The 27,071-nt window shown below is 38.2% G+C and overlaps 2 protein-coding genes across 2 annotated transcripts; both read right to left on the bottom strand.

Moving 5' to 3' along the window:
• Nucleotides 1–868: 868 nt before the first annotated feature.
• LOC125239434 (zinc finger protein 883-like) lies at nucleotides 869–26,754 on the bottom strand. The gene is made up of 14 exons (XM_048147011.1): nucleotides 26,418–26,754; nucleotides 25,586–25,711; nucleotides 24,437–24,611; nucleotides 22,526–22,659; nucleotides 21,495–21,683; nucleotides 19,516–19,604; nucleotides 17,863–17,985; nucleotides 17,181–17,288; nucleotides 16,284–16,386; nucleotides 4,327–4,442; nucleotides 3,518–3,626; nucleotides 2,736–2,834; nucleotides 2,155–2,271; nucleotides 869–1,154 (listed from the first exon to the last, which is right to left on the bottom strand). The coding sequence occupies exons 1-14, from the start codon at nucleotides 26,544–26,546 to the stop codon at nucleotides 1,014–1,016; spliced, it is 1,758 nt and encodes a 585-aa protein (XP_048002968.1). The 5' UTR covers nucleotides 26,547–26,754; the 3' UTR covers nucleotides 869–1,013.
• On the bottom strand, nucleotides 5,197–14,876 carry LOC125239435. Its single transcript, XM_048147012.1, has 3 exons — nucleotides 14,196–14,876; nucleotides 13,843–13,864; nucleotides 5,197–5,489 (listed from the first exon to the last, which is right to left on the bottom strand). The coding sequence occupies exons 1-3, from the start codon at nucleotides 14,784–14,786 to the stop codon at nucleotides 5,482–5,484; spliced, it is 621 nt and encodes a 206-aa protein (XP_048002969.1). The 5' UTR covers nucleotides 14,787–14,876; the 3' UTR covers nucleotides 5,197–5,481.
• Nucleotides 26,755–27,071: the final 317 nt, after the last annotated feature.

The following is a 27,071-nucleotide window of genomic DNA, read 5'->3' as shown; positions in this document are numbered from 1 at the left end:
CAGGTTATTTTCTAATTTATACAGCAGAGTTGTTTTCAAATGTTAAGTAATTCTGTTTAATTATATCATCGAAATTAAAAACTGTTTTTCTTAAATTTATGTTTATTTAACACAAATTATATACATTTATACATCTCATTACAATACTTGATCACTCATAATAGCATTACATTTTAAACATATAAATAAACACATTATACAAAACTTAATCTTAGCAGTCTTTGTGTTTGTTAACAAAAGCAGAACATGTTTTTTGGACGTCCGCGACCGATAGGTGTGCACTGTTTTAAAATATCCAGCGCGCCAGATGACATCCGGACGTCCGTGCGCTCAAGGCCACGTCCAAGACCTACGTCCGGTAGTTTGCACGGTTCAGTGTATATTCATTGTCTAGATCGCCGACGGCGGACGCGCGACCGCGGACGTGCGCGTAATATGTCCCTAGCTTTAATGCCATCGCTGACTTTTTTGTAGACATCGACAGTAACTGTTGCTATGATAAAAAAAATACAGGTGTATTAGGGTAATTCCGAAAGTCGTCTACATATTTAAAGTCACACACAGGTCGAACGCGATTAATTAACATTATTTTTACCTTTTTTCCCAACGTTTCGGCCAGGTTGCACTGGCCGTGGTCGCGGAAGACTGACGTTCCAGCAAAGTGTCACCGGAGATGTAAACAACACAAAACTACCCGATATTAATTTATATAAATGTTCGGGGTAGACAAATAAATATAATCTACCCGCTTTTAGTTATTGTTTATTTCCCACCGCACGACACACAGCACTCACAACATCCGCGCACTGGTCCGAAGATAGATCTTTTGGTTTGTGTGTGAGTGCTGTGTGTCGTGCGGTGGGAAATATGTTTTATTTTTTATTTTTCAAGCTTCAAACTACATCATAATTTATTAGCGACACCAAAACCACAGTACATATAAAAAGTTTTACAATATAACATGAGTTCTTATCAAATTGTACAGCTATTTTACATATCTACACACTGTCAGTTCATAGAAACCCTCGCTCGTGCTCGAAGTGCAACACAGCAACAGGCCGGAAGTCCTCCAGCGCGGGGGCGGGGGGCTTGTGCTCTTCCGGTTTAGTCTTCTTGCAGAGGGGGTAGCGTTTAGACTTTATGTTCAGGTGGACCTGGAATAATTTATAAGTTACTAGCTCTTACCCGCGACTTCGCTCGCGTTAGAAAGAGATAAAAAGTAGCCTATGGGAAAGTGTGTTTGTCTGTTTGTCCGTCTTTCACAGCAAAATGAAGCGACGAATTGACGTGATTTTTTAAGTGGAGATACGTGAAGCGTGAAGGGAATGAGTGACATAGGCTACTTTTTGTCTCTTTCTATCGCGAGCGAAGCCGCAGGCAAAAGCTAGTTTTTTATAATATGGAGACGAAAAACGTTTTTTTTTCGAATTTAACAAAATGCGATGCTTTGTTCGGTTCTCGTTTGTTTCCTTTCTTTTAGTGAATATTTTAAATATATGATTTTGACTCTTGGAGATCATACAGAGTGTAACAAAAATGGTGGTGATCCGTTTAAGGGCGTACTCAGTATCGTATTCTTATCAGGAAAAAGTAGAAGAAAATTTTTTTTTCGCTAAAAAAATTTTCACTTTTGTATGAGCCGGGCCGCGCGAATCGGTCGAATCTCCATACAAAGATAAAAAAAAATTATCCTACTTTTTCCTGATGAGAATACGATACTGAATACGCCCTTAAACGGATCACCACCATTTTTGTTACACCCTGTATACATCTCTAAGGAGAATTACATTAAGTATACATTTTATCATTTAGAGTCATTTGCACCTCTAAAGTAATTTTAGACTTTTTTGTATTTGTACTTTTTATATTTAGTGTAGTTCTTAGTTGTAATTCGACATGTAGAGACCTTCTACATCTCTAATTAATTGTAGTAGAGTTATACTTTAGTTAGAACTTACAATTAGTAGTACTTATCAATTGTAACTTCAATTCAATTTTAAATATTTTATAAATATGTACATGTGACGTGTAAAAGTGCCCCTGTGGCCTACTTGCTGAATAAATTATTTTGATTTATACAGGGTGATTCCTGATGATGTACCTAACTACGTGTCGAATTTAACGGAAAACAAAAAAACACTGTGTATAAAATACCTGTCGGTTGTGTTTGTAAAGGTTGGACTGCTGCGAGAAGGTGGTGGGGCAGAATTCGCATATAAACGGTCTTTCGCCCGTATGCGTTCTAATGTGGGACTCCAGTTGGACCTTAGTCTGAAAAAAAAAATAACAAAAAAATTAAAAGTACTTCGTACCATAATCTTGAAAACATTCTGTGTGTGCGTGTTTTGACGACCGGTCCCGGGTTCGAATCCCGGTAAGGGCATTTATTTGTGTGATGAGCACAGATATTTGTTCCTGAGTCATGGATGTTTTCTATGTATACAAGTATGTATTTATCTATTTAAGTATGTATATCGTCGCTTAGCACCCATAGTACAAGCTTTGCTTAGTTTGGGGCTAAGTTGATCTGTGTAAGGTGTCCCCATTATTTATATTATATATTTATACTTAAGTGGCAACACTGAGCGTTAGACGTTTAACGATGTCAGTTGGAAGTGGCAATTCTGAGCGTTGAACGTTTAACGATGCCAGTTGGAAGTGGCAACACTGAGAGTTAAACGTTTAACGATGTCAATTGGAAGTCGCATCAGAAGTCTCACTTAAACAATTCTTACCGGGAACCCTTTTCCGCAGTGGTGACACATCTTGTTGTTGGGCCGCCCGCGATGCACGTTCCGTATGTGTTGGTCCAAACCCACGCGGTTTTTACTGGGCTGAAACATTCATATAGATCAGAGCATTTCTTTTTTTTTGCCACATAAAAGTGGCAAAATGTGATATTTTTGAAAAAAAAATATGCTATTTCTACTCAGAATCACTAGTTTTTTCAATCCTAGTAGTTAAAAAAATTGTCACATACGATTTATTCCTATTTTGTTACCATTTTCCGTACATCTTGTGTGGGGTAACAAAAGAGGAAAGTAACAAAAATATATGGAAATTCTGGGACACTTTTTGTCTCCCAGTGAGATTGAAAAGTACTCGTGATTGTGAGTACATTTGACCTAAAATTCCCAAAAAAAATCAAAATAAAAAAATTGCAAATAATAGTAAGTACATTGTGCAACAAAGGAAGGAAGTTGAATATTACTAACGAGAGTAAGTTAAATCACGACGGCTGCCGGAGCGATTTAAAGACTCGAGTTAATAATATTCACACTCCCCGAGTTACACACAATGTTTTTCATCACACTCGCAATGTAAAAAATATGTAAATAGATGTAAAAAAGTTAAGTACGGTACAAGAAATTTCATTATTCCCTTGGGAGAACGATTTTTCTATAACTCACGCTCCGCCTGCGTGCAATAGCACATTTAAAGTGCTGGTGTGATGAAAAATAAGAAACGCTCAATGAGCATTTCTTATTTTATTATCTAGATTCTAGTGTATACCTACCTTATTGCATATGTGGCACTGATAGGTCCTGTGTAAATGCTTCTCTTCTATATGGTCCCGGAGTTTAGTCTTGTCCGCGAATCGTTTGTTACAATGGTCGCAGATAAACCTGTATGAATGGAGAAAAAAATTAAAATTTTGAAAAAACCCCCGACTGCGACATAGTTGACCGATTTTCATGAAACATGGCTAAGAACACTCCCGACTAACTCAGCATTCAGACAAAAAATCTATAAAACTCCCGTGAGACTCATACATATTTAAAAATATTTTAAGCGGGTTACTCACGTATTAAGTCGATATAGCGTTCGACATGTTTCGGTCCAATTTCGAGGACCTTTCTCAAGAGTAGTGACCCCGCCTTTACATGTCGAGAGCGCGACGCATACTGCGGCGCTTACTCAAAAAAAAATCTAAATCAAAATCGGTTCATCCGTTCGGCAGCGACGATGCCACAGACTCACACACACACAGACAGACAGACATACACACAGACAGACACGTCAAACTTATAACACCCCGTCGTTTTTGCGTCGGGGGTTAAAAAATACAATTTGAAGTAAGTTTCCAAAGTTAACACCATAGTTTCTAATGGGGTGACAACGCGCATGTGACACTGTTTGAGTTGCAGGCGTCCATAGGTTACGGTGACTGCTTTACATCAGGCGGGCCGTATGCTTGTTTGCCACCGACGTAGTATAAAAAAAATAGAGGAAAGGAAGGGATGAGTTGTAACTCCATACATCAGTAAAGGGTTATTTGTAGTGACATCTAGCGACAAACACGCGTCAACTAGCGTAAATTGTTACCTGAGTTGCTCCTGTGTGACGTGTTTGAGGCTGTTCTTCATGTGCCGCTGGTAGGAGCACACGGATGAAAAGCTTATGCCGCACGCCGCGCAGTATGCCGCTGACGCCATTTTATCCTGCAAAATAATAGTTTCCTATACTTCAAATAATAGTTATTTATATACAAGGGGGCAAAGTTGTATTTTAACGCCGAGTGTGGAATTGAAAAACGAGCAAGTGAAAGGATTGTAACGTTGAACCACAAGCGAAGCGAGTGGTTCGAGAATAGAATCCTGAACTTGCGAGTTTTTTAACACACGAGAAGTAAAATAGATTTGCACCCGAGTGTAACACAAAATTTTTCCCCTCACTATAGCGAGGAAACTACAACGCAAAAAATGCGTTTATCACTGCTTCCAGTAGTTCCACAGGTGGTAAATCATCTTTATTACTAGATTCACCTACTTTTATCAATTTTAAAGCAGTTGATTTGACTTTAGTCAAGGTCAAATTACTTTACAAACTAGTGGATAAAATGCGTTTTTACCCGCTGGTATTGAAGGACAAAACACGTGTTTCCGAGCTAGTGGGGGGAAAAATATTTTATGCATGGACAGTAGTTATGTTTAAACATAATTTCTATTTAATAAGTCAAAGAGAAATATATAATATACTAGCTTTTGCCCGCGGCTTCGCTCGAGTTAAAAAGAGACAAACAGTAGCCTAAGTCACTCTCCATCCTTTCAACTATCTCCACTTAAAAAATCACGTCAATTCGTCGCTCCGTTTTGCCGTGAAGGACGGACAAACTAACAGACACACACACACTTTCCCATTTATAATATGTGTAGCGTCGTCTGAGTCCGACATAGTCAAGTAAACCACAAATGATCGTGATATAATTTACTTTATTTATTTTTGCTTTACAATTTATTTTAATTTACAAAAGGTACGTATACGAGCGTCAGGCCGAAGCAACAGACAGAACGTAAAAAGCCCCTCTCTTTCCCGTGCACCTGGTTTTATAACCTAGCGTAAACAAGTCTGGTAGTGGGGTGGTGGGGATGGTGTGATGATCGCGTGATGCTCGGCCTGGCGCACGTGTTTACAAAGTGGTACGATGACTTTGCGCCGTCACGGCCATGCTGACGTGCGTAAGTCCTCGTACGCGCACCTTCATTGATCTGGGGACAACACATGAAATTAATGCTCGTTCATCCTGATAAACCAATTCTAGAACTAAGTATTCATCGTTTAGTTAAAATACGCGAAACTGGACCGGCCACACGCGGCCCTTCATGTCATGCATGCCTGGTCCAGTCCATCGACTCTACAGGTCTTTTGACACCCCTTCAGTTACAAAACTGGTCCGGATATAGCTAGGCCGGACTACGTCCCTGTAGCAGTTTCTCATTTTTTTTTTTCTTACTTTTTTTTTGTAATTTTTTTTCTTTTTCATTTTTTTTTGTAATTTTTTTTTTAACCCCTTTTGCCTATCTCTTGTTTACTGCTCCCTATGTATCATAGCATCTGTAATAACGTGAGTCGGTAACGTGGTCACTAATTCATCGTCAAGAATTGAACTATCCTGTATAGTATCACTATCCATCGCCGTCACTTCATCCTGACTAAGGTTTTCTGAAACCTCTATCAAACCAGACAATCCGTGAGGTACCTCGCGGAGTTTTTCATGGGAATATTTAAAGACTCTATTTGTTCCATTAATATGTGTCAATTCGTACCTATCGTTGTCCAAAATAGCGATTATTTTAAACGGTCCTTTATATTTTCGGTCCAGCTTAGTTTGGTGCCGTTCTTCACTCTTCACAAAAACAAAATCTCCTACTGAAAATGGCTGAACTCGCGCTTTACCCCTATTAAAACGAACGGCATCAGACTGAGACTGTTTTTGAATTACTGAATTTGAAATACTGTTCCCAAATGTCAGAGGCAGAAAATAACACTAGACATAAGTTAAATATAGCTTTATATAATCTTTGTACATATAGTAGTAAGGTTAGCATAATTGACACTAACATATTTGTTAGTAAATACCATATGCCTATGGTATTTTTGACTAAAGGTAATTGTTACCTTTCAAATTATTACAAAAGACAAATAGCATTATCGCTATCCTATTTACTTGACATTTCTGCCAAAAATTTGGCAGACAATTCTGCTCCTATTGAGCAGCAAAGTATGAACTTGGAATTGGTTCCAGTCATAACCAATGATTTAAACTAGCTTTTAAGACAAAAGATTCTGTCTCTGGCAATCTAGACTTAAGTAAATATAAGGAAAAAAACTGTAAGCAAGGGAAGTATATCCACCTGGTGCATCAAAATATTCAATGTATTAGAGGTAAAGATTTACAAATTGAACTTTTTATGAAGGATTTTTATATAGATATTTTATGTATTACTGAACACTGGTTAAAAAATAATGAATTAATGCCTCAATTTATTAATCACCAGGTAGGAAGTTCGTTCACCAGGCATAGTTCCATACATGGTGGGTCGTTAATTATAATAAATAATCAGTTAAAATTTAAGGAACGCAAGGATATTGTGTCCATGTCTGTTGAACGGACTATAGAACTAAGTGCAGTAGAATTGGAGCAATTTATTGTTGTGTGCGTGTATAGGCCGCCATTAAGTAATTTTGAATGATTTGAAAGCATAATGGAATCTGTGCTACTGAAAATATCGCCTTCCAGCAAGAAATTACTTATTTGCGGCGACTTTAATGTAAATATTTTAGAAAATTCGACATTAAGTTGTAGGCTGTTGAATTTTTTCAAATCATGTAATCTGAACCACATTTTTATGGAGCCTACTAGAGTGACTGCTACTAGTGCAACCTGTATAGATAATATTTTCACAGATATTTTTCCTATTACAAAAAATGTAATCAGCAATTTAGAGTCCGACCATTTAGGTCAATTAATGGTATTTGAAGCTGCTAGGAAAAATACCTGGAAAAAACAGATAACTTTTGTACCAGTAACCTCGGACCGCGTGGAAAGAATGAAACAGAGTTTAGTTCAGGCGCTACCCGTTCTGTCTCCAAACATGAGTCCTAATGATATGTATATATTTCTACCTAGGAAGCCGCGAACCCAGACGCCTGACAGTTAAGGCCGGCGGAGTGAGCCTGGACCAAATGGAAGCCACCACCTTTCTGGGTTTTAAGATAGACAGGAAACTGACTTGGGAGCCCCATATTGACCAGCTGTCCGGTAGGCTGGGCGCCGCCTGCTTCGCGCTTAGCCGCCTGGCTCGAGTCGTGCCGCAGCACACCGTGCGGACAAGCTATTTCGCGACCGTTCATTCCCTGCTGCAGTACGGTGCTGAAATCTGGGGACGCGCCGCAGAATGGCAGCGCGCGTTCCGATTACAAAAAAGAGCCATACGGTCTGTGGTCCGAGTAACACAAGAAACCTCCGTAAGACCCTATTTTAAAGAGCTAGGAATATTAACTCTGCCGTCGGTTGTAATCTACCAGATAGCGATTTATACCTACACCAAGTTGGGCGAGTATAAAAAACGCGCAGACTCGGCGCGCTCCTTACGACACCCAGATAGGCTTCTCCCGGTGAAGCGACGACTGGCGAAATCCGAGAACGTCACGCACGTGGCGGGCCCGACCGTCTATAATAGGTTACCTAAAGAAATCACCTCAGCTACATCCCTGAAATGCTTTAAGACTAGACTAAAAACATGGCTTCTTGAGCACACATTTTATAGTTTTAATGAATTTTTAAATGTACAGATATTGTAGTATACTACCTATAGTATACTAAATATGTGATAACTATAAGCATAATAATAATTATAAATTATAATACTACTGAATAATGAATGACATGTAATATGAATGATATTATTAATAAATGAATATGAATATGAATATGAATATGAATATAATTCATTCTTTCACACATATATGGAAAATTATAATACGATATTTACAACAAAAACGGTCACGGTTAGTGATGCATCAGTTTTTAGTGAGTGGGCAACTGCAGAGTTACATCAACGAAGACGTGCATTGTATGCCTTGTATGAGGAACGGCGGTTTAATACGAGTGATGAATTTAAAGAACATGTCAAACAATTTTCGAAACAGTTTAAATTAGATTGTCATACCGCTAAACGTAATTATTTAAGCAAGAAAATTAAAAGTAGTTCCGATATAATTAAAGCAACGTGGAAAGTAATTAACGTGGAGACTGGTCGGTCAAAGCAAAGAACAAATGAACTGAAATTAAAAATTGATGGCAAAATTGTAGATTCCAATTTAGAAGTAGCAACAGAATTTGAAAAGTTCTTCACTGATATACCAGTTTCCACAACTAGGCACTTAAATTCATCACCCGCATCTGCCGTTACATTGTTAGAAGATAATGTCACAGAATGTAGTAGAGACCTTGTATTTGAACATGTTAGTACCTCAGATATAATTAAGGCATTTCAATCAATTAATGTTAAAAAAACTTGTGACCTCTGGGGAGTCTCTGTCCATGGTGTTAAATCTTTAATAGAAATTGTAGCGCCTGACTTGGTAGTTATCTTTAATAACAGTGTTGATTGTGGTGAGTTTCCTGATCTTATGAAACACAGTAAAGTCATTCCATTATTTAAATCTGGTAGCACATCCGACCCCACTAATTTTAGACCGATATCAGTGTTACCGACATTCAGCAAAATTTTTGAAAAGTTAGTGTTATTTCAGCTATTGCAACATTTTAACATCAATAATCTAATGCACAATAAACAATTTGGTTTTACACGGGGTCGCTCAACAACCGACGCTGGTGTTGAGCTAATCAAACAGATTTTCGATGCCTGGGAGGAGTCACAGGATGCCTTGGGTATCTTCTGTGATTTATCTAAGGCTTTCGATTGCGTCTGTCATGAAACACTGATCAGGAAATTGCACTACTATGGAGTGCGAGGATCGGCACTGAATTTAGTCAAATCTTACTTACACGATAGAATACAAAGGGTCGACGTGAATGGACAGCGCTCACCGGGGTCACTAGTCTCTATGGGTGTACCGCAGGGATCAATATTGGGGCCTTTCCTGTTCCTTATCTACATTAATGACCTGCCATATCTTGTAAAGACCCACCATGATATAGTATTGTTTGCAGATGATACTTCCCTTATTTTCAAAGTCAAACGTCAGCAACAAACTTGTGAAAATGTAAACAATGCTATTTCCGAAGTAGTTAATTGGTTTAGTGTTAATAACTTATTGTTAAATGAGAAAAAGACTAAATGTATTAAGTTTGTAACGAGTAATGCTAAAAATGAACAAGCAAGTGTCGTTGTGAAGGATGAGGAATTGGAACTGGTAGATAGTACAGTTTTTCTTGGCATAACTTTAGATTCTAAACTTCAGTGGGGTCCCCATATTGCTACCCTCTCGAATAGACTGAGCTCTGCAGCATTTGCAGTGAGCAAGATCCGTCAGTTAACAGACGTGGAAACAGCTCGATTAGTTTATTTTAGTTACTTTCACAGCATTATGTCATATGGTATTTTACTATGGGGCAGTGCTTCAGAGATAAATACCATATTTGTTCTGCAGAAGAGGGCTATTCGAGCAATATACAAAATGAACCATAGAGACTCACTTAGAGATAAGTTTAAGGACATTAATATAATGACAGTGCATTGTCAATATATTTATGAGAATATTATGTATGTACATAAAAACATTTGTAAATTTAAGAAAAACTGTGATGTACATAATATAAACACTAGAAATAAGCATAAGCTTGCAGTGCCCTTCACTCGGCTCCATAAAATTAAAAAATCATTCATGGGTAATTGTGTAAGATTTTATAACAAACTTCCTAATGCCATCACTGAACTGTCTTTTAATCGATTTAAACATTATGTAAAGCGTATACTGATCTCTAAAGCCTACTACAGCACACAAGACTACATGAATGATGAAACACCGTGGGATACAAGTATTGTTGAAAACCATTAATTATATAGCTTATTAATGATGATAATTATTGATAATTCAATGTATTTTTATACAATTTTTTTGACATTTAGAATTTATTCTAGAAGTTTTTATACTAGTATTTTTTTATACAATTTAGATTGATATCATTTTATTAAATCAATGTAGTTTTAAAACAATATTGTTTATTGCACCAATAAATTGCTCTGATATTTAGAATAAGATGAATATTGTACACTGTTGACAATTTAAAAGTGCTTATTGTAAGCCTATTTGAATAAAGAATATTTTGATTGATTGATTGATTGAATGTTATTAGAGGCATTAGATCTCGCTACCTCAAGGTCAAGTCTTTCAGTATTGGAATTTACGGATATTTTTGAGAGCTCTAATGAACTACCTTGAACGCCAAACATTAGTTCTAACGGAGTGTAACCTTGTGACCCTGCACCGAGTGCTGTTCATGGCTAACTGAATATCTCCTAACTGATCCTGCCATCGTATCTCTGACTCACTCTCTACTATGGTCAGAAGACCTTTCAAAGTTCGCATCACGCGCTCCACCTGCCCGTTTGCCCTACTAGCGCCAGTAGCTATCAAATGAAGCTCGATGTTATTTTCTTTGCAAAAGTTTTTGAAATAAGTATTGTCATAACATCGGCCCCTGTCGGCAATTATTCGTTTAGGGGTGCCAAATAAGTTAACTGCATTTTTAACGGCATTGATAGCGTCTGAACTGTTCAGAGTCGTGGTATGTTCAAGAAGGACATATTTTGTAAAAGCGTCAATAATTACCGAACAATATTCTTTACGCTCGCTTTTGCCGCTAAGTTTGCCAGTCAAGTCAAGGTGAATCGTATGCCACGGAACGGCTAATTTTGAGATTGGATGTAAGCGAACTTGCTGAGCTCCTGACTGGCCTTTGGAGGCCTTACAAACTACACACGAGTCAACAAATTTTTTTACATATTTGGACATATTTTGGAACCAATAGAGTTCATATAATTTATCGAGGGTTTTTTCAATGCCAAGATGTTTTATTTCATTATGTATGTGATTAATCACAGACCAAATCAACGAACGCGGTAGTATAGGAAGCCATCTAGTGATTCTACAACGCTCAATCTTCCGGTATAAAATATTCTGTCTAATATCGTAAGTGTGTACAATGTCATCGGGAAGTTCATTAGCTCGAAATTTTGATATAATGTCAGTTATTTCTGGGTCACGCAATTGCTCAACAGATAGCCAGCCAGTTTCTAGTTCGGACAAGTTGACAATTTTAACACGACTGGATTTTGTGGGACACAAACTGTCTTGGTCTCCGCAATTGTCAACCGGGTTACGTGAAAGAAAATCTGCGTGTGCCATAGATTTGCCCTCTTTGTAAACTACATCAAAATCGTAAGACTGCAGTATAGCCCACCATCTATGAACCCTTGGCGTTAAATCTTTTTTTGTGTGTGATGACTTTAACGCGTTACAGTCGGTGAAAACTGTAAACCTGCGACCGTATAAATAATGCCTAAAATGTTCGACTGATTTAACGACTGCCAAGGTCTCCAACTCGTAAGAATGGTAACGGCTTTCTGCATCAGTAGTTTTATGACTAAAATAACCAACTACGTGCGGGACATTGTTATTTCTTTGGATAAGTACTGACCCATAGCCTTCACTACTTGCGTCAGTATGCAGCTCAATGGGCAAAGAGGGTTCAAAAATCTTTAGCACGGGTTCAGATACAAGATAACTAACTATTTCCTTATGAATTTTGTCATGCTCATCGGTCCACATTATTTTACCTTTGCCGGTAGTTGAAGCCGTCAGGGGATATATAGGCTTCATGATTTTTGAAAAATTTGGAATAAAGGTGCGACCACACCGCTGCTTAAAAAACGGTGACGGTACGGAATCGCAGTGACGCATCGTATCCATACCGTTTTTACCGCATGCTCCACAGACCGCTGCTCAAAATACGCAGACGGTACGGAATCGCAGTGACGCATCGTATCCGTACCGTTTTTACCGCATGCTCCCCACACCGCTGCTCAAAATACGCAGCCGGTACGGAAACGCAGTGACTTTCGTATGGGACACGTCGTGCGTTTCCGTACCGTCGCCGTTTTTTAAGCAGCGGTGTGGGGAGCATGCGGTAAAAACGGTACGGATACGATGCGTCACTGCGATTCCGTACCGTCTGCGTATTTTGAGCAGCGGTCTGTGGAGCATGCGGTAAAAACGGTACGAATACGATGCGTCACTGCGATTCCGTACCGTCACCGTTTTTTAAGCAGCGGTGTGGTCGCACCTTTAATTTGCGAAAGTATGTGGCTAACCCAATAAACTGTCTAACTTGCGAAACCGTTTTTGGTGGGGGAACATTTTTTAGTGCTTCAATTTTTCGAGGGTTTGGTCCGACTTCTCCAGCTGATATCACATATCCCAAATAATCTACCTTCTTTTTCATAAACGAACATTTATTGAAATTGAATGAAAAACCAGCTTTAGACAACGTATCAAGCAATTTGTCAAGCCGGGCCAATCCCTCTTCAACGGTTTCTGAAGCAGCAAGTACATCGTCCATGTACACCAAAACTTTATTATCGTTAAGCGACCTGAGTGCGGTATTAATGGCTCTTTGAAACACTTGAGGAGCGTTTTTTAGCCCGAACGGCATAGTTAACCAGGAATATTGTCCCGAGGGAGTCACAAATGATATTTTATCTATGGAATCTTCATGCACTTTAATTTGGTGAAACCCAGACGCCATATCTATGGTCGAGAAATAATGAGATCCATGTAATTTATCAATTTGATCGCTGATTAATGGTAACGGGTAATTGTCGGAACGAGTGTTGCTATTGAGCTCTCTATAATCAACAACCAACCGGTCTGAACCATCCTTTTTTTTCATTAATAAAATTGGGCTCGCATATGGAGATGAAGATTCGCAAATTATGTTTGCATCAAGCAGCTCCTGCACCTTACTATTCACAATGTCAGACTCAGCTGGGGATAATCGATATGGTCGTCTGTGTACAGTCTTGTTAGGGTCTATCAAATCGATTTTAAGTTCACCAGTAGTGACACGGGAGGATGGAAATTTCTGAATGAAATTAGTTGAGTATTTAGTTAATATTTTTATCAACTGTTCCTTTTCATTGCCTATGAGATCTGTATCCACCATAGTCACATCAAAAGATTCTAAGTTGGAAGTATTGTTTACGACTTTGGGTTTTGAAAAGGTCAAACTATCCTTTGTAATGTTAACAGAAATTCCCTCCTCCAAAATGTCACGACCTAGTAAAACTTCGTCAGTCAAGTATTCGTCAGGTAAAATATGATAGGCAACATCGAATTTAGAGTCTTGCACTGTTGTCGGGCATTTGATTTGTGATGGACAAACGACTTTATTAGGACCAATACCCGTCAAAACTATTTGCTCGTTAAACCTCTCCCCTTTAATAAGATCGCTGCAGCTCTTTCTTAAAAGGCTGCATTCTGAACCTGAGTCAAATAAAAAAGGCAATTGAACATTACTTATCTGTAACACACCTCGCGATGACCTCGAACACAGGTTCACACACAGAACTTAATTTAGATAGAAAAAACAAATTCATATATTTGTATAGGGGCCGAGCGTGTCAAATTTTGTACTGAAGTTGATTCTTGCCTGTAATTTTAAATATGTCTCAGGCTCTTGATTGTTCATAATTTTTGTGTTGTTGCAATTGAATATCACGTAACGAGGCATTTTTTATGTTTTGGTTGACTTCAACTTACAAAAATTGACACCCGAAAGCTGCAAGCTGCGAGTAAAGACGGACAACTCAGTGGATTTCACTGAGTTCATTTGACACGCTAAGTAGATACGTTTGCTTGATCTATGGTATATATGACATCTGTGGGTTCACATGTTTGCTGCTGGTGCTGGTATTGGCCGCTGCATCATCCTTCTTCTTCCAGCGCAGCGGACACGTGGATGCAAGATGTCCCGGGTCGTTGCACACATAGCAGGTTCCAGTGGATTTTGAAGGGTTCGTACTTTCTGCTTTGGCGAAAGTAGATGGGTTTTTAGCGATCAGACGTTGTTTGTCCCTGCAATCCTGACCGCGGTGGCCAATCCTCCCGCAAAAGTGGCATACCCCACGGAACGTTGTCGATGTACGTTGTTTTTTGGCTTCGTATTCAGAAGAAGATGATTCTTCAAGTCTTCGTTTTAAGGTAAAACTTCGAAGAGTGCGAAACAGTTGATTTTTGCTATTTATAACCACCGAATTAAGTTCTCGGCGGATTTTGTCATCACACTGGGATAGGACGGAGATAGCAAAACCTGTCATGACGTTTTCTGGTAGATTTGCATCAGGAATCTTCTCCATAAGCTGCCACAGTCGCATACCCGACTCAGCTGGTCCTTCCTTTTCGTTAATTCGAAATTTTATTATTTGATCGAAGTGATCCTGCATCATCATCGGTTTTGAAAATGTTGATATTAACATTTCCTTTATGGTGCTCCAGGAAACCTTGTCCGGTTGTATCTTGGTAAGGCATGTCGCAGCTCGGCCCTTAAGAGAGTGTGTAAGGGCCAAAATCAAGTCAACTCCTTCTACTCCTTTTTTTTCGATGACCATTTCACTTAACGAACACCAGTTTTCGATATCAGCATCTGTTGTATCCGGATCGAAAGGCAGTAACTTTGGCCGTGTACCAATCGATGGAACTGCAGTCAAATTGTCGGCAATTTTTTTTAGAATCACTTCAATACCAGATGAAAACATGGTAAGAAGTGAGCTGTTGTCCATATTTTGCATAGGTTGGTGTGGCGTTGGGTCCGGCACTTCTGATGTAGCGTCGTCTGAGTCCGACATAGTCAAGTAAACCACAAATGATCGTGATATAATTTACTTTATTTATTTTTGCTTTACAATTTATTTTAATTTACAAAAGGTACGTATACGAGCGTCAGGCCGAAGCAACAGACAGAACGTAAAAAGCCCCTCTCTTTCCCGTGCACCTGGTTTTATAACCTAGCGTAAACAAGTCTGGTAGTGGGGTGGTGGGGATGGTGTGATGATCGCGTGATGCTCGGCCTGGCGCACGTGTTTACAAAGTGGTACGATGACTTTGCGCCGTCATATGTATGGATTACCGTGACGTCACTCCTCAGTGTTTCATAGTAATTCCATATTAGCAAATCGTTTTGACAGTTCTTAAAAAGAAGCTGATTTGACTAGTGGGAAACTATTCGCCGCGGCTCATGGGAGCCTGGAGTCCGATGTGACAACTAATCCCAAGATTTGGCGTAGCCACTAGTTTTTACGAAAGCGACTGCCATCTGACCTTCCAACCCGAAGGGTAACTAGGCCTTATTGGAATTAGTCCGGTTTCCTCACGATGTTTTCCTTCACCGAAAAGCGACTGGCAAATATCAAGTGACATTTCGCACATAAGTTCAGAAAAACTCATCGGTACGAGCCGGGGTTCGAACCCGCGACCTCCGGATTGAAAGTCGCACGCTCTTACCACTAGGCCACCAGCGGCAAAATGCAAAAAAGCTGCAAAATATTCACAATACAAAATTTAATAGACCAGTGTGTAACTACAATCAAAATCGGTTCATCCGTTCGGGAGCTACGATGCCACAGACAAGACACGTCAAACTTATAACCCTGTTATAAGTTTGACGTGTCTGTCTGTCTGTTTGTCTGTGTATGTGTCTGTCTGTGGCATCGTAGCTCCCGAACGGATGAACCGATTTAGATTTCGTTTTTTTTGTCTGAAAGCTGAGTTAGTCGGGAGTGTTCTTAGCCATGTTTCATGAAAATCGGTCTATTTACTATGTCGCGGTCGGGGGTTTTTCAAAATTTTATGGTTAGGTTAGGTTTTATTTGCACTGGAGTGATTATCTTTTGTTCGTTTTTATAGCCGATATGTCATAGCTTACTAGCTCGCTGTGGGACCAGTGCCATAGTGTAATGAAAATACCTAAATATTACCTTAACATGATGTTTCTCCATGTGCCGCTTGAGACTGGCCTTCCATCTGAACACTTTTTCGCACACTGTGCAGGGAAAGGCGTTTTGCAGCTCGTGTACTGCACTGAAAAATGAAATCTATTGTAGTAGGCTACTGGACTCATATCGAATTTGGCACAATAAATGATGGTCTTCTGTAGTATTTGACATAAAAAAATCAATATTTATAAATTTTGGGTATTCAAAGTGTACGTATTTTCGATTATTTATTTTTATTTTTTTTTTATTTTTTTTCGTTATAAACAAAGTTTTGTACTTATCTGCCAAACTGCAGAGCAGTTTGTTGGCAGAAAATTATTCTACCCTCCACCATTTATGTTGAACCACTTATTTGCGCACACATTTATACTCATATGCGCATTGTAATATGCCTACTTGAAAAATAAATATTTCATTTTCATTTTCATTTTCATATTTTGTATTTATTATTATTATTTCCATATTTTTTTAACTTTGGCCACCGAAAACGCTGTTAGGCATGTAGTGACGTCATCAATAAGTACTTATTCCTCTATGGATTTCTTTCGCGGTCGGGGGTTTTTTCAAAATTTTAATTTTGTGGTTAGGTTAGGTTAGGTTGACGACCGGTCTGGCGCAGTCGGTAGTGTCCCTGCCTGCTACGCCGCGGTCCCGGGTTCGAATCCCGGTAAGGGCATTTATTTGTGTGATGAGCACAGATATTTGTTCGTGAGTCATGGATGTTTTCTATGTATATAAGTATTTATATATTATATATATCGTTGTCTGAGTACCCACAACACAAGCCTTCTTGAGCTTACCGTGGGCCTCAGTCAATCTGTTTCAGAATGTCCTATATTATTTATTTATGCCAAACTACAGGTACATAAAGGTACTCACAGTCTGTGGTTCATGAGACCGGCTCGGTGGCTGAAATTCTTGTCACACTCCGGACATTGCACCCTTGCCTTATGCGTGTCCTTGTGGTACCGGTGAGAATCTATGGAACTGTAATAAACAAATTAGAATTACAACTAGGGAACAATAGTTATTTTCCCCTCACTAGCTCGGAAACACGTGTTTTGTCCTTTAATACCAGCGGGTAAAAACGCATTTTATCCACTAGTGGGTAAATTCAATTCAATTCATTTCATTTATTTCGTCATCATGGGTTACATACATTACAATAGGTGTCAGTTTACATTATAAATCCGTAAAGTAATTTGACCTTGAATAAAGTCAAATTAACTGCTTTAAAATTGATAAAAGTAGGTGAATCTAGTAATAAAGATGATTTACCACCTGTGGAACTACTGGAAGCAGTGATAAACGCGTTTTTTTGCGTTTTACTTTCCTCGCTATAGTGAGGGGAAAAGTTTTGTGTTACACTCGGGTGCAAATGTATTTTACTTCTCGTGTGTTAAAAAACTCGCAAGTTCAGGATTCTATTCTCGAAGCACACGCTTCGCTCGTGGTTCAACCTTCGTGGTTTAATCTTTTCACTTGCTCGTTTTTCAATTCCACACTCGGCGTTAAAATACAACTTTGCCCCCTTGTATAACAAATAACTATTGTTACTTACTTAGAAATCTTCCCGCAAACATTGCACTTATACTGCTTGAGCGTTATTTCATGTGTGGAATAATAATGCTGTTGCATTACTTTCATGTCCAATGTGCGTTTGTGGCATATACTGCATTCGTACCTGCGAAAAAAAAATATAAAAACCTCCGACCGCGACATAGTGGACCGATTTTCATGAAACATGGCTAAGAACACTCCCAACCAAAGAGGATCGAGTATTATAGAGAGTTACTATCGAAGTAAAATGTAGGAGTAGTAGTAGTAGTAGTAATACACTTTATTGTACAAAGATAAGAACACACACAGTAAAGAAAAAACCGGCCAAGAGCGTGTCGGGCCACGCTCAGTGTAGGGTTCCGTAATTTTCCGTATTTTTCTCAAAAACTACTAAACCTATCAAGTTCAAAATAATTTTTCTAGAAAGTCTTTATAAAGTTCTACTTTTGTGATTTTTTTCATATTTTTTAAACTTATGGTTCAAAAGTTAGAGGGGGGGGGACGCACTTATTTTTCCTTTAGGAGCGATTATTTCCGAAAATATTAATATTATCAAAAAACGATCTTAGTAAACCCTTATTCATTTTTAAATACCTATCCAACAATGTATCACACGTTGGGGTTGGAATGAAAAAAAATGTCAGCCTCCACTTTACATGTAGAGGGGGTACCCTAATAAAACATTATTTTCCATTTTTTATTTTTGCACTTTGTTGGCGTGATTGATATACATATTGGTACCAAATTTCAGCTTTCTAGTGCTAACGGTTACTGAGATTATCCGCGGACGGACGGACGGACGGACGGACGGACGGACGGACGGACGGACAGACAGACATGGCGAAACTATAAGGGTTCCTAGTTGACTACGGAACCCTAAAAAGAACACACACATCATTTGTACAAAGGCGAACTTATCCCACAGTGCATAGACTGCCATCTCTCGACACTGGCTTAAAACTTTTGAACCTCAGTTTTGACAATTTGGCCCATATTCTTAGCTTGATATGTGTTAAAATGTCAAATATTAATATTAGCGCCATCTAGCCGAGCGTTCCCCAAAGGTGTAACGCCATCTAGCTCACCGTACCTTTTTCTGTATGGTACTGAGGTACGTTTTTTTCTTAAACTTTATCGGTCTATACGGAGTTATATATGTCTTTGCTCCCGACTAACTCAGCTTTCAGACAAAAAAAGCTAAATATAAATCGATTCATCCGTTCGGGAGCTACGATGCCACAGACACACACACACAAACAGACAGACAGAACGTCAAACTTATAACACCTCGTTGTTTTTACGTCGGGGGTTAAAAATGAAATACCTTCGCATCATCATCCTCCTTGCGTTATCCCGGCATTTGCCACGGCTCATGGGAGCCTGGGGTCAACATTGACAACTAACCCCAGGATTTGGCGAAGGCACTAGTTTTTACGAAAGCGACTGCCATCTGATCTTCCAACCCAAACGGTAAGCCTTATTGGAATTAGTCCGGTTTCCTCACGATGTTTTCCTTCACTGAAAAGTGACTGGCAAATATCAAATGGCATTTCGCACATAATTTATTCCGAAAAACTCATTGGTGCGAGCCGGGGTTCGAACCCGCGACCTCCGGATTGAAAGTTGCACGCTCTTACCAGCGCTACCAACATACCTTCGCATATGCCTCTTATAATGCGCGGTGAAGGAATCCACTGATGAAATTACGGTTTTGCATATCGGACAGCTGTATTCGCCCAAGTACTGAAATAAAAACATTTCAGATTATAAACATTAAATAAATGTCATATACAAAGAAAAAGTGACCAAGGCCTCCAGTGCTCCGAGCTGGAATCGAACCAGCATACTCCGCTTACCGCTCCACTCGGCCATCGGTGCACGAAAGCAAGGGTCGAAATTTCCAAGTATATGACATTCCCGAAGGCTCGTGGCGCCCTCTGCCATCCCTGGTTCAGGCATTCGCCCGGTAAGCGGAGTAAGCTGGTTCGATTCCAGCTCGGAACACTGGAGGCCTTGGTCACTTTTTCTTTGTATATGACATTGCAATTATTAAACATTCCATTTTTAAATGTTTCCTTTTCCAGTTATAAATGTACTCTGTAAATGAGTACATGGAATTGAATTTGTGATAGCATGCATTTGATTACACTGACTTCGGATTTTATTTCATTTGTTAATTTTATTGTGCTTTGTGTATTTCATTTCTGATTTTATTTCATTTGTTAATTTTATTGTGCTTTGTGTATTTCTCTTTGTAAATGACGATCCTTATTGGGAGAAACTATTCATTTTATTATTTTCAATTCATAATGTAATTTTTGACGATCATGATGAGAAGATAAACATAACTTTGGCATGTAACAAATTTATAGTGTAATTTTTATCATGAAATAAAGAAATCTAAATCTAAATCTAAGGGCAAAATAATAAGTTTCGGCTTTGAACATTGGAGGTCATGGTAGCAAATTGAGACGCTCAGTTTAAGGACTGTATCGTTAATTATAGGTACACAACAAACCTCGTCTAAATGTTGACATGTGCATAATTTTGTATTATTATGGTCCAAGAGTTTGATCTGAAGGTATTGGTAAGTACTATTTGATATAAGAAGGTCTGATATTTTTTTTATTTTAGGGACTTTATGGTACTTTCATTAAGGTCTAGCAAATACATTTTGGACAACCCCTAATCTGGCTTAATTTGAGAATATCTCAAAGACTTTTTGTACGATTTCGACAAACAAAGGTTAATATGCTGCCAAAATATATTTTTTAAGAGTCCTCTTCATGGTTGTTCAATTGGGTAGTTGCAGAATAAATGCGGTGAATTTATATAATTTAAAAAACGCATTTTTGAGCAACGTTCCGGTTTGCCGTAAATTGTTGATACAAGCAGGATGAGAGAAATAGATAAAAAAAATTAGGCATAGGCCAATGTCTAATAGACATTCATGGTGTTTGAACAGTGCCTAAACCAGATCGATATAAACAGTGTATGATAGTTAAATTCGACATCAAAGTCGGAGTTAGCGTAAGCACCATGCCACATTCTCTAAATGGCCGCAATACACAGATCATGAACTTTATTTTTTTTAAATAACAGTGGCTAGACTATGTCTAGATATTCTGCTTTGTGGATCATGTGTCGTTGAGGTTCGCACTGTACAATTTTTTTTCGCAATTGTGTCGTCTTGTACGCACTTTGTGAATTTTCTAGTAGCATTTGTCCGAAATCGTAATTGGTACTCGGGAGGATTAAGTCAATGCTGTCTAAACCACATGCTTTACGTCGAGTTTCTAGGACAAAATGCGTACCTTATTATGTGCCTTATTAAGCCCATGTCTTGTTATAAGAAAAAAATATAATAGCAAATAAATACGGCTACTCAAAGTTGTCCCCATATTTAACGATACAGTCCTTAGGCACCTAAACTGAACTGCTCTACGTTTGAATCGTTTTTAAAAAGATCGTGGTAAGGCTGCAGGATTCTATTCTCGAACTTCAACTATAGAATCCTTTCACTTGCTCGTTTTTCAATTCCACACTCGGCGTTAAAATACAACTTTACCCCCTTGTGTAACAAATAACTATTATTTCAGATCTTCAGCCCATAATTATAATAAGTATACTTACCGAAGAATGCTTATTAGTCATATGAGCTTCATACGACTTGATATAGTTATATCCAATAATACACGTGGTACATTTGTACTGGGCCTTCACATAATTGTCTCTGGTCGCGTCTCTCTCGCGCTCGGCTAACATTTCTTCGTAAGATAGCTCTATGGTTATTATTTTACCATCTGATTTTTGTTTCTGACTCTGAAAATAATAGTAAATAACGATATAAATAAGAGATAAAAAATAAAAGTACATTACGATACCCCGTGCCCGTGTGGTGACGGGTTAAGAATCTCACCACCCCCTTTCTTCCCGTGGGTGTCGTAGAAGGCGACTATGGGATATGGGTTAAATTGTGGCGTAGGCGAGAGGCTGGCAACCTGTCACTGCAATGTCACAGTTTAGTTTTCTTTCAACCCCTTTTTGCCAAGAGTGGCACTGAAACTTGAGTAGTTCATGTGCTCTGCCTACCCCTTTATGGGATACAGGCGTGATTGTATGTATGTATGTATGTATTACGATACAAGTGCGGAAAGGAAGTTTGATACGAGTGGCAACAAATTCAAACACTCTTTTCGTTTCGGACGTGTATCTTACGACGTTTTTCAGTACAGATGGCCCTCCGAAGTTTCGACCCGAAATATGTGAGTAAAAAAACACCATCTGTACTGAAATAGTACATTACGATACAAGAGCGGAAAAAAGGAAGTAAATTGAAACACGACCGTGGAGTGTTTTAATTCGTCACGAGTTAAGGATTTGGTTTTCGCACGTGTATCGTACGACGTTTTTCAGTACAGATGGCCCTACGAAGTTTCGACCTGATATATCCATACTAATATTACAAATGGGAAATTGTGTGTCTGTTTGTTTGTCCGTCTTTCACGGCAAAACGGAGCGACGAATTGACGTGATTTTTTAAGTGGAGATAGTTGAAGGGATGGAGAGTGACATAGGCTACTTTTTGTCTCTTTCTAACGCGAGCGAAGCCGCGGGAAAAAGCTAATTCTCTATATACTTGAAGAAGAAATACAAATACACACCTTAGTTTTCTTCAAACTAGTTTTCCTCACTTTCTTTTTCCGTTTCTTTACAATTTTATTCTTCATTGTGTTTATTTCTTTTGGTTCATCTACCACAGGATCCTCCAGTTCTGCTGGTGTTATATCTAGATCATCTGGAAATAAATAAATAAATATTATAGGACATTCTGACACAGATTGCCTAGTCCCACAGTAAGCTTGAGAAGGCTTGTGTTGTGGGTACTAAGACTACAATATATGTATATACAAAAAATGGGTCCAATCTGTATGTATCAGTGATCGGTTTTTTGGATTCGACATGGGGTTAACGACCTCAATCATTATGTTAGTATGGATATGCCCCGGGAATCCGGGCTTAATGTTGTTAGAAAAGGCAAAAAAATATGTACAATGTCCACAATGCCAAATGGTTTTATTGCTCAACCAAAAATATAAAGCAACAACATTAACATTGTAAACTTAAACTAAAAATAGTACATAACGTAATAGGCCTTACTAACATGCGATTAGAGATAATTTCGTCGTATCAATATTAACTTTTCTACTTGATACCCCGCGAGGGTGAATCCAAAAAACCGATCACTGAATACATACATTCAATAAATAAAAATTCAAAATCGGTCCAGTAATGAGGGAGATATCGAATAACAAACATTAAAAAAAATACAGACGAATTGAGAACCCCCTTCCTTGAGATTTGGGGCGGCGGTTAAAAAAATACAAAAGAACAAATTGTTTATTTGAAAATTAAAATTATTTATTTCATAAATCAGAAATTTATTTTTCTCAAACATGGCATGAAATATTGATGTTATGTGCCTTATAATTGGCAGCGAAGTATGACGTTGCAGGTGCGGCTAGGACGATTGATAGATAATGGAATTTCATACAAACCTTGCAGGCCAAGGCCGGCAAAGTCTTCTTTTTTAATTTCCAAACACAGATAATTGTGACATAACATCCAGGTATTTAGCCAATTAAAAAAAAAACTATAAGGGGCTTTATAGACGTGCCGACTGCAACTGGTACGGGCCCTAGACAATATTTGATTTTGGGTGCGTTTTCATACAAAAAAATTTTTTTTCGTTTTTTTTAAAAAAAAAATTTAATTTTTTGTTTTTTTATAGGCGTATACCTACGGGGAATTAAAGGGGAACGAAAATTCGATTATTTTTGCGCTACGACGCACCGTTTAGGAGATACAGCCATTCAAAGTTACTATTTTCAGTAGACTATATTTATTTCATACCATGTTTGAGAAAAGCACTATACATACCTCGGCGGGAAATGGGGTTGCATTTGTCCCGGCCTCTGTAGTAATGTACTATTATGACTTAGGTACAAATATCTGTGCCCATCACACAAATAAATGCCCTTAGCGGGATTAGATCCCAAAACCAGAATGAGTTGGTTAATTAGTAAACTCAATCCATTATAATAATCTTAAGGTACTCATTGATTTCATTGAAAACTGGTGTGAATTATATGTAAACTAGCTTCTGTCCGCGGCTTCGCTCGCGTTACATTCGAAAATTGCTCCATAGAAACTTTCACCCCCAATTTTAGAAAAGTGGGGAGTCAGAAAGAGACAAACATTAGCCTATGTCACTGTCCATCCCTTCAACTATCTCCACTTAAAAAATCACGTGATTTCGTTGCTCCGTTTTGCCGTGAACAACGTACAAACAAACAGATACACACTTTCCGATTTATAATATTACTAGCATTTTCCCGCGGCTTCGCTCGCGGTAGAAAGAGATAAAGAGTAGCCTATGTCACTCTCCATCCCTTCAACTATCTCCACTTAAAAAATCACGTCGATTCGTCGCTTCGTTTTGCCGTGAAAGACGTACAAACAAACAGACACACACACTTTCCCATTTATAATATTATACTGTGCAAGAGTCATACCTCTATCATCATCCCAGTCAATCTTCACCTCGTCTTTAACATACACAGTCAGCTGCAGGTCTTTCTGTACGTCTGGTTTCTGTTCACAGTCCGGAATGACATTCACCGGACTGTTCACCCGGACAATCAACCGTGGAGGCCGGCTTATGTCCGTTAGCAGGCATTCATAGAGATTCTGGAAATGTATAAATAATATAGTTCTTACACAGATTGAGCTCACTGTGGGACTCAGTCAATCTGTGTGGGGAATCCACGTAAAAGTAATGCGAGAGCAGTTAACTTTAATATGTATTTTTTTTTTTAAGATCTTATTTTTTTTTAAAGATATTTATTTGCGAAAATGTAGTGTTAACCATAGGTGGACAGAATTAATAATGTGCGTACATTTTGCTTGAAGAAGCATGCAAAATATTCTTATAAGCTAGGTACTAAATCTAAACATTATACATATACAAAAGTATGTTGTACAAGCCTAGTCTACACATATTAGACATTATTAATTCAATTATTCATATTAAAATTCTGATTACTGATTTATTATAGTTATTAGTGTCTTAAATATTTCGGTAAATATATTTATACAAGTCCCTATTTATTTCTATAACATAGTCCAATAAAATCAAGTCTTTAGTGTTCTTTACATATCCCGCACCTTTTTGGTCTTCTCTGTTTGGCCTAAAGGTTGACTGGTAGAGAATGCCATGTAGCATTAAGTCCGCCTTTCGTAATTGTATATTTTTACTGTGCAATAAAGTTTAAATAAATAAACAGCAGCAAATAAAAGGATCTATGCATATATCGGAAAAGTAACACTCATGTTACTGTTGCCGTGGGATTGACCGTCCGAGTAAAAATGTCCTAGAACATCCTAAAATGTTGATATGAGTAAAATTATGTAAACGGATTAAATCGCGTATAATGAATTTAAAATTCATCCCGACGTTTCGAACTCTTTACAGCGTTCGTGGTCAACGGGTGACTGAGGAAAAATTACAATGTGCAAAAGCTACCCACATAGAATTACACCCACATTATACGCGATTTAATCCGTTTACATAGTTTTATTCCATGAGTAACTATCGCGGACCGAAGACAATATTTTGATATGTGTAGTCATTAAAACTTGTGCAGAGAAAGGGAAATATTAACCTCATTAGTATAAGTCTGAAGAATCCTGTACGAGTCCATAATCTGTTCCTTGAATGAGACCACCTTCCGCAGCAGAGCTTCGCACTCCCAGCAAATACTGGGGCATACTTGGGGCATGTCACATAGCTGAAAATTAAGTAAATAATCAATATCCCTAATCTATACCTATAATAAAATAAAAATAGCCTTTTTCTTGCTTTAACAATTTATATAGTTTTTTTTTTCCTTTTAATATCTTGCAAAATCCAGCAGTTTTCCATTTATCTCTATCTTGGGCTATTTGCATCCAATTCTGACCGGCTATACTTTTTATTTCGTCTTCCCATCTAGTAACAGGTTTACCTCTGCCCCGTTTGCCTAGTGGCCCTTTCCATGAAGTCACATTTGTTTTTTTTTTATATAGCTTTTACATAACTGTTTAGGTCAGTGGTGGGCAAACTTTATTCATTGGGGGCCAAAATCTGAAGGAATTTTAGAGGCAGTCCAGATTTACACCAAAAATGCACTACAGTGCAGGACCAGTGGCAGGCCAGATATCCTTTCGCTGGCCGTACTTTGCTCACCAGCACTGATTTAGATTTTAATTAGCACATTCACTGTCTGACAAGAACGTGCACTGTTCCAGAAACCAATCGTCATCTATAACTGTTATCTTGTATAGAGACCAAACGCATAATGGGTTGTCGGGCATTTGAGCTAAGATGCTGGCCGTGAAAATGTGTTAATGTATATAAAAATGATAAAATAATTCACAAGAGGCCTAATGTAAGTAGTGTACAAGTAATAGGGGTTGTGGGCCATAATGAGTGCATAATTTTAAGCAAAATCTTACAGGAATTTCATTTAATGCGTCCAAGTAAAATCGCTTCATTCTCTCGTCCGTAACTTTCTGCAGGGTCCTGCCCACACACAGACACGCCATGCATAGCAATTTATCAACAACAGTGTGCTTGTTGTCCATTTTAAAGAATTTTTCGTAAATGTTCACAAAATAGAAAGTTGGTGAATGTTATATCAATTTCAGCACAATAAACAGGAGTTTCATGACTGCTATACGCATAGACGTAAACTTTATTTAATTACAGTATTTTGTTATGAACATAATCACGATATTAATTGCATTTATGTGATAAATTACGAAAACAGTTTCAAATCAAAAACATACAACAAAACAAACCGCCGCCATTATAAAAATAGTGCTGTTCGGAATTGAAACGTCAACGTAATGTTTATGAAAATCGGTTTATCGATTTGCGGAATCACCGAAATTTGCTCACATGAGGACATAGCTTTAAAAATAGTATTGCCAGATTATACACTAACAGATGATTGTCAGGCACTGACATATTCTGACATTATTTACCTAGACCTCATTCGTAAATTATTGGAATAAATTTAATAAATTTATGAATGAAAAATTGTTCAATAGCGCTTACTTATAATCATGAATGTAGTGATGATGATCGTGAAAGAAATAATATAGTTA

This window comes from Leguminivora glycinivorella, chromosome 25 (genome assembly GCF_023078275.1).
Source record: "Leguminivora glycinivorella isolate SPB_JAAS2020 chromosome 25, LegGlyc_1.1, whole genome shotgun sequence".
Lineage (NCBI taxonomy): Eukaryota > Metazoa > Arthropoda > Insecta > Lepidoptera > Tortricidae > Leguminivora > Leguminivora glycinivorella.
This window is presented reverse-complemented; position numbering and strand designations above follow the sequence as displayed.